The following is a 16,852-nucleotide window of genomic DNA, read 5'->3' on the forward strand; positions in this document are numbered from 1 at the left end:
GATTGCCCCGGCCATTCAACCTGGAGGTTAGAGCAAGCCATCGACCTGATGAAGACGGCTTTCAACTCCCTCAGAGAGGAACAGCCCGACCCGCGTGCTGGGACCATCCGGTTGGGTCGCAGCAAGGAGGACATCGAAGGCGAGTCCGAGGCGGAGACCCCAGGGACGTCTAGCGGTAGACTGCTTGCGGCTGGGGAGGCTCGCCCGGGCGGAGCGTCGCTCACGGCGGAGGGACTGCGCCTGCGCCTGCCCGCCTCCCCGGGTCACGCGAGTCAGGTGTCCCTTTGCGGCGGCCAATGGGGCGGCGCCTTATTGCAGGGTCCGCCGCCTGGCCGCGTCTGGTCCGGGATGCGCTGAGCGAGGAGCCGGGGCAGCCGCCGCCCCTTCTCAGGTGAGGAGCGCCGTCCCGGCGGGGGAGGCTCTGGCCGGGGACGGGGCGAGGGCCGCGGTCGCTCCGCTCACGGCCTTCCGCCCCGCAGGCGCCCCGCAGGCGCCGGCCTTCGAGGGGTCCCGGCTGCCGTGCAAGGCCGTTCCCGGGAGGGACGGGGCTTCTCCTTGGCTGCCCCTCTTCGCCGGCCAGGGGTTTTCCGAGGTCAGGAGGACCCCCTCTGCCCCGAAGGGATAGGCGAGGAGAAGAAAGAAGAACCGCGGAAGGTCCCGGGGCGGCCGAGGGAAGGCGGAGGCCGAGGCTTCCGCCTCGGGGACAAAGGGCAAAGAGAGCAAGCGGGATAAAAGGGCTTTCGGCCTCTTTGAGCGTGGCTGCTTCGCATCAGGCGGGGAACCTGGCCCGCCCGGTGCGCTTTTCAGGAGAGGCCCCTTCTGTAAAGCTTGTTGGGAAAATACCGGCTTAATGGCAGTTTTGTTGCCTGACCCCCGGGGGTATGGGGGACTTGGCTGATTTTATAAGAAAGCGGCGGTTCAGTTGTGTTATGCGGGCAATAGAAATTTACATTTAAATACATCAACGGTAAAACGTTCATGCTTTGAATAACTAGAGACGTTCTGGAGAGAGTAAAGATGAGCAGTGTTGCTGTTTTCCTTTCCGTGTATCTGTACAACTGACCGCAATGTATTTCTGAACTCATGCATTTTTAATTTCCCTCAATCCTGACAGGCAAGTGTCTGTATTGCTGTAGGTGTACATGGTTATTTATAGTGCTTTATGCAATAGCAACATACCTCTAATCATCTAGCTTCCTGGCTGGGTTTTAATTTTATCATGTAACGTGGCTTTTTGGCATTTTCATTCAAGAAGGAAGTGTTAGTGTACCATCTCATGTAATATGCATGCAGTCTTGCTCTTTTATATTTGGTCAGTACTTTAATCTTACTACAACATTTTGTTAAGCATTGTTTTAGCCATGCCTACTTAGCCTATTAGACCTTGCTGTATTAATATTTATCAGTAATTTCCTGTGGAAACGGATTGTAGCTCAAAAGAAGCAGTGGATAAATTGCTTGAGCAGATAACAGCAGGTTTGTGGCTTTGGAGACTGGACTCCTGCAGTATTAGAACATCTTGATTTGGGCTAGGGCTGATGAACAGGACCCTAGCAACAAAACCCTCAACCCCACCAACTGCATCTCTTTTCCTTGCAGGTGTGAATGACAGAGGAGGTGCCTCCAGCTGCACTCAGCGAGATATACCTTCGCCTTTTGTGTCATGATGACATAGACACGGTCAAACAGCTCTGTAGTGATTGGTTCCCCATTGAGTATGTTGCATTTGTCTGCCTGCAGCTACTTGCTGGGCCAGAATGAAATCTGTCCTTGAATTGTGTAAAAGGGAGCATAGAACTAGGTTTCCACTTAACATTGACAATTTGGAGGTGATAATGTTTTTGTGAAAATATCATCTCATTTAATTCCCTATCCAGCAATAAGGCCATTCAGTCTGTCCCTATCTAGATCTTATTGTCTTGCTGGGACCTGTCATGAACACAGAATTGGGCACCACTGGGGAGGAAACCCACATGTTTTTGAAGGTTTGCTAGAGAGTGCCAGTGAAACTGCATGCAGAATTGTGCAGTTCCTAAAAGACTGGATTGGAAACATCTTGCATTTTCTGATAAAATTGTAACCTGCATGATATATTTAGTAAATGCTACTAAAATTTAGTATTTTAAAAATTTTAAATAGTAAATAGATTTCTCAGAAATTTTCCTAGTAAACAAAAATATTTTGATGGGAATTAATTAGTGCAAAGATTGTCTCTACTCTGTTTAATGACCAACATTTTCTTTTCATTGGGATGCTTGCGGTTTGAGATAGGTATCCCTGTATATGTGAAATTCGTTGATTTCTTCCTTTCATTACTGTGCTGTTTTTCCATAGATACCCTGACTCATGGTATCAGGACATCACCTCCAACCAGAAGTTTTTTTCTCTGGCCGCAACTTACCGTGGCATCATTGTGGGCATGATAGTTGCTGAGATCAAGAGCCGAGCCAAAGTGCACAAAGAGGTAAGTTGTGAGGCTCTGTCCTGCACAGTCTTTGCTTCTCTTAGGCCTTTGCACATCCTGCTCTCCCATCCAAATCATTCTTGTGCTTTCCATGATGGTGTAACTCACTAATCTTCAGGGTTTTATTGTGAAGCTTTAAAGGGTCCAGCTTGCATCAGTAACTGAGACTTGGGCGAACCTCATGGTCTGCCCTTTTAACTTTATCCTCTTAATGTTTGTTTGGAACATCCTGTTTCCTTTCCTCTTTTTTTAACCCTTTGAGCATAAGGGGAAATTTGCCAGTGGGCCCCAATTCTTCCTTTCCTGCCTTCCTGTTCCAACCATTCCCAGACGTTCAACAAGCAATGAGCAGGACTGAAAAAAAAAAGGCTTGGTACATCTGTATCCTCACTGTGTTTTTCTCTTGAGTTTTTCTCTAGGATGGTGATATTTTAGCATCTGGTTTTCCAATTGATACTCAAGTTGCTTACATTTTAAGCTTAGGAGTGGTGAAAGAATTTCGAAAACATGGCATAGGTAACTGTATTTTTAATATTTGTATTGTTTACAATTATTTAAATGGTATAGAAAAAACTGGCTACATATGTGTCAGGAGAGTAAGAGCTGCATTATTATGCACACGGTACTTTTTAAAATGCAGATCTTAACTGTAATCACTGTACAGTACTTACTGTACTTACTCTGTAATTGAATGGTGTGTCCACTGTCCTGGCAAGACCCTGTCCTATGTGCATTCCTGGTGTGACCTAAAGGTTGTCAGGATGGAAATAGGATGGCCTGGAAGCGGAGAAGGAATATTCAGCAATTCCTGCTCCAGATAAAGAACCAGTTATCCATGAATCGATCAGTTTACACCCTGTGCCAATATAATGGCAGTGGAGAAGGAGGGTTGGTCCTTTCTAATATGGCTGCTGGTCTGGTGGCAGGTTCTCTTCTGTTGGAAAGCCTGAAAGATCACATTTCGACCACTGCTCAGGATCACTGCAAGGCCATTTACCTGCACGTCCTGACCACCAACAATACGGCAATACATTTCTACGAAAACAGAGACTTTAAGCAGCATCATTACTTGCCCTACTATTATTCCATCAGAGGGGTCCTCAAAGATGGCTTTACTTACGTCCTCTACATCAATGGGGGACACCCGCCGTGGACAATTTTATATCCTTTGCTAATGATCTGGCTGCCCCTCAGCCAGTCTGAGTTTTGAAAAATGTCCTCCCAGATCCAGGTGAGGAGAAGCCAAAGTCTGAGGGTCATTTTTTTACAGGCACATGATACTTAGAGCAAAATTGTCAGGTTTGGGTTGCAACACTTTGCCATGGCACTCGTGGGCAATTGCTGGCCCACATGATCCCCTCTGGGCTGCTGCTTCTGACTTTTAGCTGCTCTCCTGGTCTGGTGAGTTCCTTAACAGCAAGGCACTGACTATCTTCAGCACATCGGCTCAACTTTGGCCAATCTGAGCCCCTGCACAATTCCCCAGCGGATTTATCGCCAAGCCCAGAACATCCTCTGCAGCCTATTGCCGTGGTCGGGCATTTCAGCTAAGAGCGGCATTGAATATAGCCGGACCATGTGACCCAAAGGTAGGCAGTGACCCAGCCCCCCCCCCCCCCCCGGTCTTGGTGGATCAGGACATGCAAGGCTAATGATCATCACTGCCATGTTTCTCTTTTCCAAAAGCATGGCCTTGCTAGCCCTTCATAAGAGAAAAATAATTTGCTTTTAGTAATACATTGAAATGGGGCGAGGAACTAGAGAGGTTTGTATTCATGACAATAGATCTGGAAAATAGTTCCTGCCTGGCTCAGGCCAACAGTTTGGCTGTATTCTTGGAAGGCTTGCCCTCCATGACCTTTGCTAGCTAATTTATCAACAATCTGTGTCATAAAAGACTCCCAGATTGGAACAAGCAGGAGGCACTTCTCAGCTCCTGTGGAGTTTGTTTATGCTTGCTCACTGATGGGCCTAAATCGTGGTTCTCTTCTAGGGAGTCCTTCTCGGCATCCCTGCGGTTGCACAGCTCTCATGGCTCCAGCCACTCCAACCCTCAACCGTGTGTGGACTTGGCAGAATTCCTCCTCCTCCTGCTGTTCCTACTGTCCCCTCTTCAGCCTGAGCAGAAGGAAAATGGGCAGTTCTGCTGCCCCAGCACTGCAAGGCAACAGCCTGGCTGCTCTGCCCCCAACCAACCTCTCTGCAGTGGGGAAATGCTTGGCACGAGGGGCGCCTTAGAACTGAGGGGACTGTTGGCAGCTGAGGCCTCCCGGGTGGTCATTGCTCGGCATCTCGCTTGCAGGAACGCCTCCCTTGGCTGAGCAGTTGATGCCCAGGGAAGCCTATGGCTCTTTCATGCTAAAATGTATGTGTGCTGAAGGACATACGCACCCTGTATCTCTTGCTTTCCGCTAGTCTAAACTTGGCCTTCAAGTGTGGACTGGAAGTTGGGGAGGAGCTGGGAATGGGGAAATGCCCCCATGTCAGGGCCCAAGCTGCTGACCTGCTCTCCCTCCCTCCCTCCCTCTGCCTTGGGCCCCAGTGGGCAACTGCAGTGGGGCTCCTCCCCAGCGGAAGCAGGAGGTTTGAGCAGAGCTCGCAAAAGGGGCGTGCCATCTTAAGCTCTTTCAGCCCATTGGGGCCTCTGTGGGGCCAGCTGCGTTTTGCACAAGCGAGTCCCCTCCCCGTGTAAGCTCTTGGGACAAAGGACCAGGTGTTCAGCCTTGCAGGACTCTTCTGGCTCCTCGGTAGCCGTGGGAAAGCATGGCTGCTCCCCCACTCATCCGTGAGCTCCAGCTGTCTCCAGGGCCAGCAGAGTGCTGAGCCTTTCTGAAAGGTGTTGTGGGGGAACCTCCCCCTCCTGTACCTGCAGCATAGATAAGTAGCATCACCTCCAAGCACGGGCAGTTTACGTAACGCAATTGATCCGGTGCAAGCAAGCTTCCTTCTGGAGGGCGCGTGCTCCTGGTCCCACCTCCTGCACACCTGAGCAAGCAGCAGGCTCCCTTCTTGAGTGCTACAGAGGAATCCCCGTCTTGTGTCTGTGGTGGGAAGAGCCTGGGAAGCTCCCTCTCCTGCCCTGGGCGGTTGCGTTTCTAGGTGCTCCAATATCAAATGAGTTTCCTCACCTTGGCTCTTCAGCTGGCACTTCTAAGAGGAGCCCTTCTTTGGAGCCGGGGTGGGGGTTAGGCAGATCATGTGTGTGTGTGGGGGAGCAGGGGAGACTGAATTAGGAAAAGAAACCCGGGGTGGGGGGGAACGGCACTTGCAGGCCTCTCTGGTCTTGCTTATGGCTGGCAAGCTTTGCCTCTGGCTAGCTGCATGGAGCAGCGCTGTGCCCTGCAGAGCTTGGAGCAGCATGAAGCCGCTGCTCTTTGCTCCCAGTACAGGGGCTGGTTGTACTGCCAAAGGTGAATTGGCCTACGTGCTTCAGGTGGAGCTTGCCCTTCTCCGGGGACCCCTTCATCTTCTTAATGGCACCATCTGCGGTAAAAGGTTAGGAAAGGGCCATCATGATGTCATGAACACCCTTCAGAATTTGCTCAGTTGGTGAGGCCACACTGTGATGCCAGCAGTGTTGTCGAGGTTTGTGCCAGAGGCCTGTGGCATCTGGTCTTCCAAGTGGAAGAACCATCTCAGTGCCAGGCACAGCGTAGCATCTTCCTGAAAGGTTTTGTGCATTTGCTTGAAAATGCCGACAATGCAGTGTCATCAATGTTTCGGTTTATGATTTCTGAGTAGCACATCTCCATCTTTCTGTATGCCTGCCTGTTGTGCAAGCAGATTCTCCCCCTAAAGGCGTTTGCGTTGGCCGGTCTCCTTATTTATTGAACAGCACGTCAGCCAGTCATTTTAAATGTCTTGGATTAAAGGGGTTTGTTTTGTTCGTGATTCTCCAGTGTTGTCTTTAAACCTGGTGGAGATGCTTCGGGAGCAGCAAGTCACCTGGGCAGCAGAGGTGGAACTTTGTGGAGCTTTTCTTCCATTTTTGCACCGAAGTATATCTAGCTGGTAATTCTTTCAGAAATAATCACAGGGAGTTGAAGTCTGTCTTTAAATAGTGGGCTGTTGATTCCAGGAGATGCAACTGGAAAGGCTCTTCTTGCAAATCTCCCCAGCAGCTGAACCCTCAGAAATAGAAGCAGTGAAATTAGGGTTAAAATTTTGGCTGTTGAAGGAGAGCGCTGAATTTTGCCAAGGGTGTGAATTGAATGGTACCGAGGGGAAAATTTGGATCATATTCATCTGCAGCGTGCTGCTCTAGAGGGCAGGATTTAGGGGATGGAGTAGGTAGCCCTCCCCAGCACTCAGTGAAGCCAGTTTTAGCCTTGCTGTCTGCCAGAGGGACGTCTCAGGTGTGGAAGTGGTTGAAGTCTGACATTTTCACTCAACACACCTGCAGTCACCCACTTGCCAGTATGCAGAAGATGAAGGGCAAGGCAGGGAATGGCTAAGTAAGACTTGTGGTCTCTGAGCAGCTTCTCCGCTTTCTACAGAACAGGAAGTCCAGCTTTTTGTAAATCTGAGTTTTGTCCATTAAGAGATGGTTAATAAAGGAAAATACCATTTTTGCCCACAATGCTAATGGTGTTGCCTTTGCTTACGGAACAGCCTTGGCAACCATTGTTCATTATAAACGCAAATCCCTCTTGGCAGTTCAGTTGCCAAAACCTCTTACTTCCGCTTCCAGGAAGGCCTTGGATGTGGAAGTGTCCACGGTCCCTTTTGGTTTCCTGCTCTGGATTATCTCAAACAAGTGATAAGACAACACCTCCATTCCTTTGCTCCAAATGATGAGCATCACCAGAAAGTGACACCAAAAGGTTTATTACTATAAATATAGGAACACACCTTCTAGGTGTGGAAAGAAGACAGGCACTAGAAGAGACTCGCTGGGAGGTGGGGGGGCAGGGGAGAGTGGCTGGCAGCAGAGTAAGGGATGACCTGCACAAGTCATGAGGGCCGACCTGGAGGGGGAGAAAGTCCCAGAACCATGGTTACAATCAGCAGGTGGCAGGTGCTGCATCTGGCAGGGAGATGGGAAGAACAGCCCTGGATGTGGGGAGCCACTTCACCCCAGCTGCTTTTGCAGAGGCCCCAAGTGGCTGGCTGCATCCAGGAACGGCTAAGCAAAAGAGCAGAGGCTTGAAAAGGGTCCCCACTGGGAGAGGACAGTCCACGGTACTAGACCGGGAAGGGGTCATGCATGTCCATAGAGAGAGACATATCCAGGAAAGAGAGGGTGCTGGCCTGAGGCCGGCCCAAAGGAGAAGAAAAATGTGTCCATCTTGCTGTGTCGAGCTGTGTCCCTTCTGGGCAGGAGGGAGGGAGGGAAAAGAGGGGCAGGCTTCTTGCAGGTGGGCGGTCTCAATGCTTGGAGTTTGATTCTTCGGCCAGGAACTTAGGACAGGTTCGGCCCACTTTCAACACAGAGGTGAGGCTGAAGGAAAAGGAAGGGCTGTCCGGAACTGCTGCTCCCGTGGTTTGGGAGGGCACCGGTGACATCAGAAGACCCTGGAGAAGGGAACAGGCAGCTCGGCAGTGTGGTCGCCCTGATGCTCCTGGGGCTGCAGGGAGCCAAACTGCTGAGAGAAGCTGTTTGGGTACTGCAAAGCTGCTGGAAAAGCCGGGCCCGTTTCATCCTCCCTGGATGGCGGTGGGCAGAAGGGGCCAACCAAACTCGAGGCTTCCTGCAGTCGAGAATGAGCACCCACCCAGTTGTGGCTGCCCTTTCCCAGCCCAGCCTCTGCAGACGCGCGGCAAGGAAAGTGAAGACCTACCGGCTTACTCCTCTATCCCAACAGAGCAGGCATCCGGGCCAAGGGCTGCCCAGGCGGGGCAGGGCCGGAGGGCAGACAGAAAGGAGGGAGATGTTAGAAAAAAGACTCAGAATAGATGACGCCCCTTGTCTGGCCAAACATGGTGCTCCAAGAGGGAACGGTTCCCATCTGCCCCACCCTGCCCACAAACAGACACTGACCAGGCCACGTCGTAAGCCACTGCTTCTCGCCCCCTTCGGACCCAGAACAAACAGCTGGGCCTGTTGTATTGATCTGCAGGGCGCCTGCAGAGGCTCGATCTTCCTTGTGGAGGAAGGCTAGAAGGGCCAAGTGGGCAGACGCAGCCCTCCCCAGTGAGCCCCCAGGAAGTTACAGAAGCAAGGAAAGCAGGAAAAGGAAGGTGCAAAGAAGCTGGGCTCTTTCCTGCCAGCTGCAAGACCCAGGGTGGACTCCTTACATGCTCTGCGGGCCCTTACCTGGCAGGTAGACATCAGCAGGCAGCTCACTTCCCATTTTCCGGAGGACCTTGGCCTCACAAGATTTGCTACTCTCCTGGACAAAATCCTGGCTACCTGGGGGCAGCAGAGGAAGCCTATTGGGACTGGAAAAAACTGAGGCAGGCCCCAACCCACTCCCTCTGGCTGCCCAGCAGCCTCCCTTTGGCCCGGGGTCTTTTGCACACAGCATGCGTCCCTGCGTCTCTCCCGTCTTTTGTCCCATCGCTCTTCTCTACCAGGGCCTTTGGGCTCAGCTCCACAAGAGGGAACTACCTATCCCCCAGCAGCCCTGGCACAAAGCAAGCACCCTTCCCCAAGACTGCTTACCCTCCTGAGTCCCTGGCAGGCTCACCTTGTGGCAGGGCAGCAACTGCCTTAGCTTCTTCAGCTGCCAGGCTCTGGAGGAGACGAGAACAGGGCAAGCTTAACTCTGCATCTCTCGTCACATATAGGGAGCTCTACTGTGCCAATATTTCGTTTTACGTTGTGTGCCTGTGTCCACCCTCCCAAAGGAAACACTTCCGAGGCACAAGGGAAAAACTCCAGCAGTGTCTTCCAGCACCTGTTAGGAGGGCCTCCTGCAGCCCTTGGGAGGACTCCGAGCCCAGAGAAAACTATCATCTGCCCCTCAATTTCTGCCAGGACTTGGGCTGCAGACTTAGAGAAGATCTCCTGGGAATCAGGGTGATCCCCGTCCCAAGTGATAAGGCTCCCGAAGAAAGCAAATCCTTTTTGACCCCATGGCCCATCGGCTTGTGCCCACGGTCTCCCCGTTCAGGAGCAAACCAAGAAGGCCCGGCCCTGCACCAGGGAAGGCCTGGGGGCCCCGGTGGGGGGGCAGAGCTCAGCCACGAGATACAGTGCCCTCTGGCCTGCTTCCAAGACACACCTGGCTGCTCCTCAACATGGCCCTCGTCCTCCCACAAACCATGGTGCTGGGCTGACCGTTCCAAGGACCGCTCCCTTCTAAAACAGGGATGTTCACCTCAGGGGAGCTGTCTTCACACAGGATGTGCCCCGTCCCAGCCACAGGCGGCTCCAGGGCCAGCTCTTCTGAGAATTTCTCCTCGTCCTCTTCATGGATTGGTGAGGAGGGGGACCGGAGAGCACTGCAAAGGGGAGGTTGTAGCGGCCATCAGGGAAAGGCAACAGCTGCCCCTCGGGAAGGGAAGCAGGAGGGACCTGTGGGAGCAGCTGGGCCAGGCCAGCCCTCGGCCCACTCACCTGTCTGGAGACTTGCTGCGTTTGCTCTTTGAGTGGCTGCTCTCCAGGCCTCCTCGGTCCAGCCCCACCAGGGGCCTGCTGGAGGGAGGGAGGCCGTCCAGCACTCCGGAGTAGCTGATCTCGTCATAGAGGGGAGCCGAGGGGATGGAGGGCGAGACGGAGCGCAGGCCATTCAGGGCTTCCAGCAGGGAAATGGGCTCGTACCCTGGGGGGATGTTGTCCGAGCACTGGTAGAGCAAGCGGGACAGTCCAATTGGTGAACGGGGACCAGCACCCGGCTAGCTCTGCTCTCGCAACCACAAAAGAAATTGCCAAGGCCTGAATTTGTAACGCAAATCCCACCCAGAAACATCAAGGAAAACTCAGACAGGGAGTGAAACAGAGCAAAATTTAAAAAAAAAAAATCTTGGCACCCTAAACGTCCTTGCAAAGTGGGAGCGGCTTCTGACGTCCTCAGTCTTTGGCCAGACAAGGAACAGAGCCTCCCTGCTGACCAAGGAAAGTTGGGGGAAGTGCGGAGCCTTGGCGGGGGGGGGAGGGCCCTGCCGAGGCTCTGGCTCACCGACTGCTCCTCTCGATCCAGAGTCTGGGCCAAGACGGGGCTGAAGGAGAGTGGCGACAAGGCGCCCGGCTTCTTCCTCACTGCTCGGATCTGCAGCAGCGCACGGAAGGCTGTGGGAGAAGATAGAGACGTCCTCTGGCTGTTTGGCGGCTGAAGCACCCACTGGCTGAGGCATCAGGGGAGGCAAAGGGTCAGAGCTCTGGAGGACTCCCGCCCTTCTGGCAGCCTCTGCTGCACACCTGAAAGGGGACCCGCCCTTCGGCCTTTCTGGGGAGTTTGTGAGGGGAACGCCCAAAGGAGGGGCGACCTCTTCCATGGGCCCCTTTCCCCCCACATACGCAAACGGCAGATGGGACAGTTGTTGGCCTGGTAGCGCAGGGTGTCAGCGCAGGAGTTGCACAGGCAGAGGTGCCTGCAGGGCAGGATAAGAGTGTCCCGGAGGTCCGAGAGACACACCACACACTCGTTGCTGTTGTCGCTGTTCTCATCATCGCAGGGCTGTCAGGGGACGTAGTGGGGGGTTAACTGGGAGCCTTCTCAGCTTACTACCTCCACATCTCCCAAGAGGTCGGCCCCTCCGATGGACACAGCTAATTTGATGCAGGGACCCCTCGGGCCATCCAGAGCCTCCACTCACCAGGAGAGGCAGAGAAGCCGGAGTGCCCCCTCCCAGCCCTACAGGGGTCCTCTGGGCAGACTGAGAAACCTGGGACAACTAATCTAGCATTTTCCTGGCTGACAACTGCCCGGGGTGGGGAGGGTTAGGGTTCCCTTCCCTACCTTGGTCTCTTGGTTGTTCTTGTTCTCAATGCCGTAGATCTCCTGCAGTAGGTAACTCACCCGGTCCACCTGGGGGGGGCAGAGGGGGGGAGAGGAAAGGACAAGCAGACACTGAAGCACTGACTACCGGTAGACATGTCCCTGCCCATTCCAAGCAGGTTCCAAATTCTTGTTTACGTAGGAAAAATGACTAAAACCCACTAAAAAAACTTTTCTAAATAGCCCCACAAGATCTGGGTCAAAAAGAATGTTCGAAGCCGCCTTTGAACCTGGAACAAGAAGGGGCCCAAGGTCAGCCCCAGCAGCAAAGGTTGCTGTAGTCCAGGCCTAAAATTAACCCCCTCTAAGGCAGGGACCCAAACATTCCTGACCCCCAGACCAAGTGGAGAGGGAGCTGTGGGTCCCGCCCCACCTCCCTGCTGCCAGGCCCAGCTCAGAGGCTCTGGAGCAGCATGCTGGCCAGTACTGGTGTGGTGGTGAGGGGGGCAGTCTGGGCAATTCCCTGCCGCCCAGTTATGAGGCCAGAATCCCCAGTGCCCACTGCTGCCCTGCCAAAACCAGGGAGTAAGTGAGCGTGAGGAAGGGCTCCCATGGAGCAGCCCACTGCCACTACCCCCTCACACACACCCCCCCCAGGATTGCAGGAAAAGACTTACAATCTGCTTCTGTTTCAAGGGCTTTACAGAGAAGCTGCCATCAACGTGCTAGTGAGCAAGAGAGGGAGACAGATTAGCCCTGCTGGAAGAGAATATAAGTAGCCCAAGTTGCCTGCAACGGAAACCCCCAACCCAATTTCTCAGGTTGCTGCAGAAATTCCTGAAATTGCAACAAGACCCAAAGCTCAGGAGATGCAAATGTTTCCAGCTGTAGCAGAAAAACACAACAGTCAAAACACCACCTGGAATGTTAAGAAGCAATCCAACCCAGTTTACACCTTCAGCCACTAGAATGCAGACCACCAACTCTCCAGATACCAGGCTGCACTTTAAAGGTACACATCGAAGCTCGGGACAAGGCCACCATTAGTCAACAGGGGAAGGAATCCAGAATCCTGCAAGAGAACTTCTTACCTTCTCAAAGGCTGCCAGGAGGATGTGGGCATGGCCAGTCACTTCCACAACAACTAGGAGGCAATTATAAGGCCTGTGAGAATCCAGCTAGGAGTCCAGCAGCTGGGCCAACTCTATGCCTCCAAGCCAGGAGGAGACAGTCGGGCACCTTTTGCTGGGTGAAACCTCTGCTGGAGACCACTTGGGCTCTCCCAGCCAAGATGGGGGTGGGGGGGCGGCGGCAGCAAGGGATTCCCTTCTTGAGATGGGGGCACAAGTGGACAATCCCAAGGATCGAAGGGAGCAGCTAATGCTGGGATGCCTCTCTGCAGGACTGCAGGAGGCTGGCAGAACGGGAAGGCTCTTCTTTCCAAACATCCCAAATGACTGAAAGGCACTCTTGCCAGTTTTAGTAGAGTTCGGACCACTCAACAAGTGGCCGTCCAAGCCTCTTTGGCCTTCCTTTTCAACCCCCTCCCCCCCCATCTGACATAGCCCCAAGGGGTGCTGCCCAACTACAGGCACAAATCTGCCTCATACCATCGCCTTCGTCTACCGTGGCTTGGATGACCACTGGAAAAATTCCCCGGTCAAGATCAAAGTTCAGCTGGAAGAAAAGGCCAAGATATTAGCCACAGACTGAGAGCACAGGAGAACATTTATCTGAGAGACATCCGAGTACATGCTGGCTCATTCTTCTGGTTTGTGGTGGGGGGCAAAATCACTTCTCGGCAGAGCAATGGAGCCGTGGCAGATGCAATCGAAGCCAGGCCGACACTGCCTTCCTGCCGGCTCCTCCCTGTGGGTCCAACAACTGGACTCATTTCCCAGAGCCAGGCAGGTTGGCTCTGGTGCCACATGAACCCAATGGCTTTGCATCCAAAGCCCTGAAGAAAGACCAAGGAAGCCAAACCTCTCCAAATCATAAACTGCTCTGACTCTCATCTATTCGGGAAGCAGCTAGAAGGCGGGGAGAGTCACCTCTTCATCCTTCCAGTCGGAGAAGTCAATCTTGAAGGACGGCAGGGAGAACTGCTGGCTCACCCCTCGCTTGTAGTGCACCGTCTCCGATTGCAGAGAAGGGTTCTTTGTGCTGTAGCTGCAGGTGAGGAACAAGGTCAGAGGTGCCACCCCAGGAAGCAGCGCTTAGCTCTACCTGGGCCCACAGGCACCAACCCCTCCTAATTTCACCCCACCCCCCAACCATCTCTGCAAATGAGTCTTGGAGCTGCCACTTGTCAGCTGCACACAACTGAGCAACATTCACATTTCCAGAAGCACCACCAAAAGAAGCCAGACTTAGGACAAAGTTAATCCAAGAGGTTCATTCATTACCCAACCCCACAGTCCCTGTACTCACACAGCCATGCCACCAATCAGCTCCTCTGTTGCTTGACAGTAGATGGTGATGGCCACCCGGGCATCTGCATCAAAGGTGAATTCAAGACTGTATAAAGCCTTCTGCTTTCCATTCTCCTCTGTGGGGCTGTCAACATCTTCTTTGTACCTGCACCAAGGAGAGTTAAGTCAGCAGAGGAATAAAAACCACCCATTGCATCTCCTGGATGGGCAAAAGGTTGATTCGGCAGCTGAAATCTCTCAACCTCCTTACATTTCTCAGCCTTTTCCAAATACTGTCGCAGTAACTGCCCTGCAATTACACTGTTGGCAATTTCTGCTAAGGTGCCTTCAAAGAGTTGTTACTCGTTTTTGTAAATATAAAATAGTAACAAGACTAGACAAAAAGGTGTTTTTTTTTTCTTAAATAGCTAGGGACAGAGTCCCTGATCAGCATATATGCCCATCTTATCTTTCATCTTCTCTTAATTTCTCTGCAAGGCTCTACTTGGGTCTCTTGGGCGCTTCCTTCCCAACTAACTGGTGCAACTTCCATATGCCTGACCATTTATGAGAGGCCTTCAGACAGGAAGAGCCTCAAAGGCTGGGCAGCACAAGGAGAATTTGGAATGCCACAGCTCAAACCAAATCGATTCTGGCCACAAGAGTCTGCCAGTCACTGGCAAAGAATGAAAAACATGGCAAGGGAATTCCGATGCAAAAGGAAAAACAACCCAATAGGCAGCCCTGGCAGGAATTGGATCATAAAACCTGTCAATCCCAGGAGCCAGAAGAATTTCCAACCACCACAGTCTGGCTTGAAGTACCTGACCAGACGCAGGGAGTCTTTACGGATGTTCACCAGGCTCCGAAGGGTCTTTACTGGCTCATGAGGGGCTGGGGTCACATAGGGAAACTGGAAAGACAAACCAAGAGTCTGTGAGGCAGGGTGAAAGGCAGACAGGTAGCACGATGTGGTCCAAACAAAGGGGATGGGAGAATTCCCCACCCCACCCCCAGACACAAAAGGACTACGTTTGAGATGGTTTGGCTTCCCTGGGGATGCATCCGTGTAACAGGCACATCCCTGTCAGTCCAAGACTTTGAAGCTCAATTAGCATTATATGTTAGATTCACTCCTGGCTGGACTCTCTAGTTGGTGTGACGCCAACTCGTTGAGATATGTTCCAGCACACTATGAGTTTACTGTACCATTAACTACAGAAACAGTACTCCATTTAGATTCATAATTTAGAAAAAAGCATCAACTGAAATTCAATATTTCCCACATTCAATTTTTTTAATGGAGTGCAAATCTTAAACAAGAACTATTTTTTGAAACACGTACGTAAAATTAATATATAAATATTAATTTATCCCCTAGATATACCTTCCCCCAGTTCATTTGGATCACGGAAAAAACCCCAGGTCCTGAAGACAAAAGTTCCCGCGGCTGCCTGCGCTGACCTGGACGGGGCGGTTGCCCAGAAAGTTGAGGTCCGTGTTCTCCCCAAAAAGGTAGCCCTCGGGGTGTGGCATGTCGAACTTCTCGCCGCCCATGAAGAAGTGGCTAGCAAAGTAGTTGCCTGATGTCCAGAGGGAGGAAGGAGGGAGGGAGGGAGGGAGAGAAAGAAAGAAAACCTTCCAGGGCCGACCTCCCCGCTTCCCCGCAGCCCAGACCCGGCTCCCCCCCTCCCCCGGTCCTGCAGCCGCGGGGAACCCGGCCCACCGGCGGCTGCCGTCTGAATGCGGCCCTGCCTCCCAGCTCGCTCGGCGGGGAGCCCCGCGTTCCTTCCCCTCCGCGGCCGCGATTGCACCCCGGTACTCGGGCTCAGATAGACTGCCCCACGCCACGGAAGCTCTGTCCCGCCCCGCAGCGCCGTTGCCCGGGAGGCCACGGGGCCCAGGAAGCCCGGCCGGCGCCCAGCCCCAAGCGGGGAAGGATCCCCGGCCGGCGCCCGTGCGAAGAAGCCCCCGCCGGGACTCACCGGACTTGGGCGGGTAGCGGTAGGCCGAGTTGGCCTGGATGTCGATGTCCTCCACGCCGGCGATGCGGCGGCTGAGCAGGGAGCCCATGGCAGGGCAGGAGCTGGCGGCGGTCGCCCCGTTGTGTCGCCGTCAGGCAGGCCTGCAGGCCGCTGCCGCGCAGAGCGCCACGGGAAAGCGAGTCATCACTCCCCGCCCGCCCGGTAATCGTTAGCCCGCTCGCCTATCCGTGGACTACGCTTCCCAGCAGGCAGCGCGCTCCTCTGGGAAAACAAAAAGCTCCCGTCAGCTCGGGCGGCTCTAAGGAGAAAGGGCGGGAACTACGGCCGTCAATCAAGCCGGCGAAGCCCCGAGAGCTAGGAAAGGGCAGATAGAACTGCGGCAATGGACTAGGACAGAAGCCGCGCTCTGGCAAAGCACGATGGGAGTTGAATCCCGCCTTCTACGGGGCTGCCCGACTCCACAGCGCGGCCTCTATCCAGGGTCCTGAAGACCGTGGGCGCCCCGCTTCCATGCCCTTCGTCGGCCCGCGGTGGAATCCCCGGCCTCTCCTCCGCCCCCAAACTGAGGCTTCTCACCGGCCCTCCGCCTCAACCTCCGGCCACGGCGACCCCCGCCCCCCCCAAGGAAAGCCAAAGGTGGCCGGAGCCGGGCTGGAGCAGCAGCACCACAGCTGCCCACCAGGCCACCTCTCCCCAGGAGGCCGTGGAGGGGGGGCGCCCTGTCGCAGCTTCTGCAGTGGCCCTCTGGGAGTCACTCCCAGAAAGGGCTCTGGTGCCTTCAAGCACCCCTGGCTTTCATCAGCTGAAGTGGGCCCTAGAGGAAGAGGGCAAGGATGGAGGCCGCCTGCCTGCCCCTCCGGAGCCTCCTTTGGCTTTGCACACACCCCCAGCCACCACCCCCCACATGGGAAAGGGAGGAGGCAGTTCTCTGCCCCCAAGGGCCTTTGGGTTTGGAGGGTGATAGACTGTTGCAAGGAAACACGCCCAGGCTCACCCTTATTGGGGAAGGGACCTGTCCTTATGCAGAAACCCCCACGCCTCCAGTTGACGACATTTAGGCTTCAAGCACCAATAGGGTAATTTCTTCTTTTTTCAACTGCCCACCAGCCTGGACTGATCTGCTTTTTACCAAGACATCCAATGACCATCGCCAGTTACCCTTTCTGGCAC

General features: G+C 53.7%; 2 protein-coding genes across 7 annotated transcripts; one reads left to right on the forward strand and one right to left on the reverse strand.

Annotated features, from left to right (window-relative positions):
• The first annotated feature begins 300 nt into the window (after window positions 1-300).
• On the forward strand, window positions 301-6,350 carry NAA60 (N-alpha-acetyltransferase 60, NatF catalytic subunit). 3 transcript variants are annotated; one of them, XM_083372692.1, is made up of 7 exons: window positions 301-391; window positions 1,600-1,715; window positions 2,335-2,464; window positions 2,884-2,980; window positions 3,391-3,625; window positions 3,890-4,053; window positions 4,458-6,350. In XM_083372692.1, the coding sequence occupies exons 2-6, from the start codon at window positions 1,606-1,608 to the stop codon at window positions 4,044-4,046; spliced, it is 729 nt and encodes a 242-aa protein (XP_083228818.1). In that variant the 5' UTR covers window positions 301-391; window positions 1,600-1,605; the 3' UTR covers window positions 4,047-4,053; window positions 4,458-6,350. The 3 variants fall into 3 exon arrangements, with proteins under 3 accessions (XP_083228818.1, XP_083228820.1, XP_083228819.1); XM_083372694.1 differs by lacking the exon at window positions 301-391 and adding an exon at window positions 510-592; XM_083372693.1 differs by lacking the exon at window positions 301-391 and having other exon boundaries at window positions 1,256-1,715.
• A 925-nt stretch (window positions 6,351-7,275) lies between these two features.
• On the reverse strand, window positions 7,276-15,897 carry MGRN1 (mahogunin ring finger 1). Of its 4 annotated transcripts, none has more exons than XM_083372690.1 (17): window positions 15,683-15,897; window positions 15,162-15,280; window positions 14,522-14,610; window positions 13,717-13,863; window positions 13,338-13,455; window positions 12,897-12,963; window positions 12,378-12,430; window positions 11,964-12,011; window positions 11,308-11,376; window positions 10,866-11,025; window positions 10,528-10,637; window positions 9,966-10,192; window positions 9,727-9,850; window positions 9,094-9,139; window positions 8,721-8,816; window positions 8,245-8,256; window positions 7,276-7,978 (listed from the first exon to the last, which is right to left on the reverse strand). In XM_083372690.1, exons 1-16 carry the CDS (start codon window positions 15,768-15,770, stop codon window positions 8,249-8,251), a joined length of 1,569 nt encoding a protein of 522 aa, XP_083228816.1. In that variant the 5' UTR covers window positions 15,771-15,897; the 3' UTR covers window positions 7,276-7,978; window positions 8,245-8,248. The 4 variants fall into 4 exon arrangements, with proteins under 4 accessions (XP_083228816.1, XP_083228815.1, XP_083228814.1 ...); XM_083372689.1 differs by having other exon boundaries at window positions 8,245-8,289; XM_083372688.1 differs by lacking the exon at window positions 8,245-8,256.
• Between the last annotated feature and the right edge of the window lie 955 nt (window positions 15,898-16,852).

The sequence above is a fragment of the Vipera ursinii genome (genome assembly GCF_947247035.1).
Source record: "Vipera ursinii genome assembly, chromosome: 13".
In the NCBI taxonomy this organism is placed as follows: domain Eukaryota; kingdom Metazoa; phylum Chordata; class Lepidosauria; order Squamata; family Viperidae; genus Vipera; species Vipera ursinii.

Bases quoted from the DNA above. Each gene is read 5' to 3' on its own strand.
- NAA60 (XM_083372692.1), top strand. From the start codon at position 1,606: ATGACAGAGGAGGTGCCTCCAGCTGCACTCAGCGAGATATACCTTCGC. The intron at 2,465-2,883 runs GTAAGTTGTGAG...GTTTTTCTCTAG, and splicing joins GAGCCAAAGTGCACAAAGAG to GATGGTGATATTTTAGCATC. The intron at 3,626-3,889 runs ATATCCTTTGCT...ACAGCAAGGCAC, and splicing joins CACCCGCCGTGGACAATTTT to TGACTATCTTCAGCACATCG.
- MGRN1 (XM_083372688.1), bottom strand. From the start codon at position 15,770: ATGGGCTCCCTGCTCAGCCGCCGCATCGCCGGCGTGGAGGACATCGAC. The intron at 13,864-14,521 runs GTACTTCAAGCC...TCCTTGGTGCAG, and splicing joins GACTCCCTGCGTCTGGTCAG to GTACAAAGAAGATGTTGACA. The intron at 9,851-9,965 runs GTGAGTGGGCCG...TCCCCTTTGCAG, and splicing joins CGCAGCAAGTCTCCAGACAG to TGCTCTCCGGTCCCCCTCCT.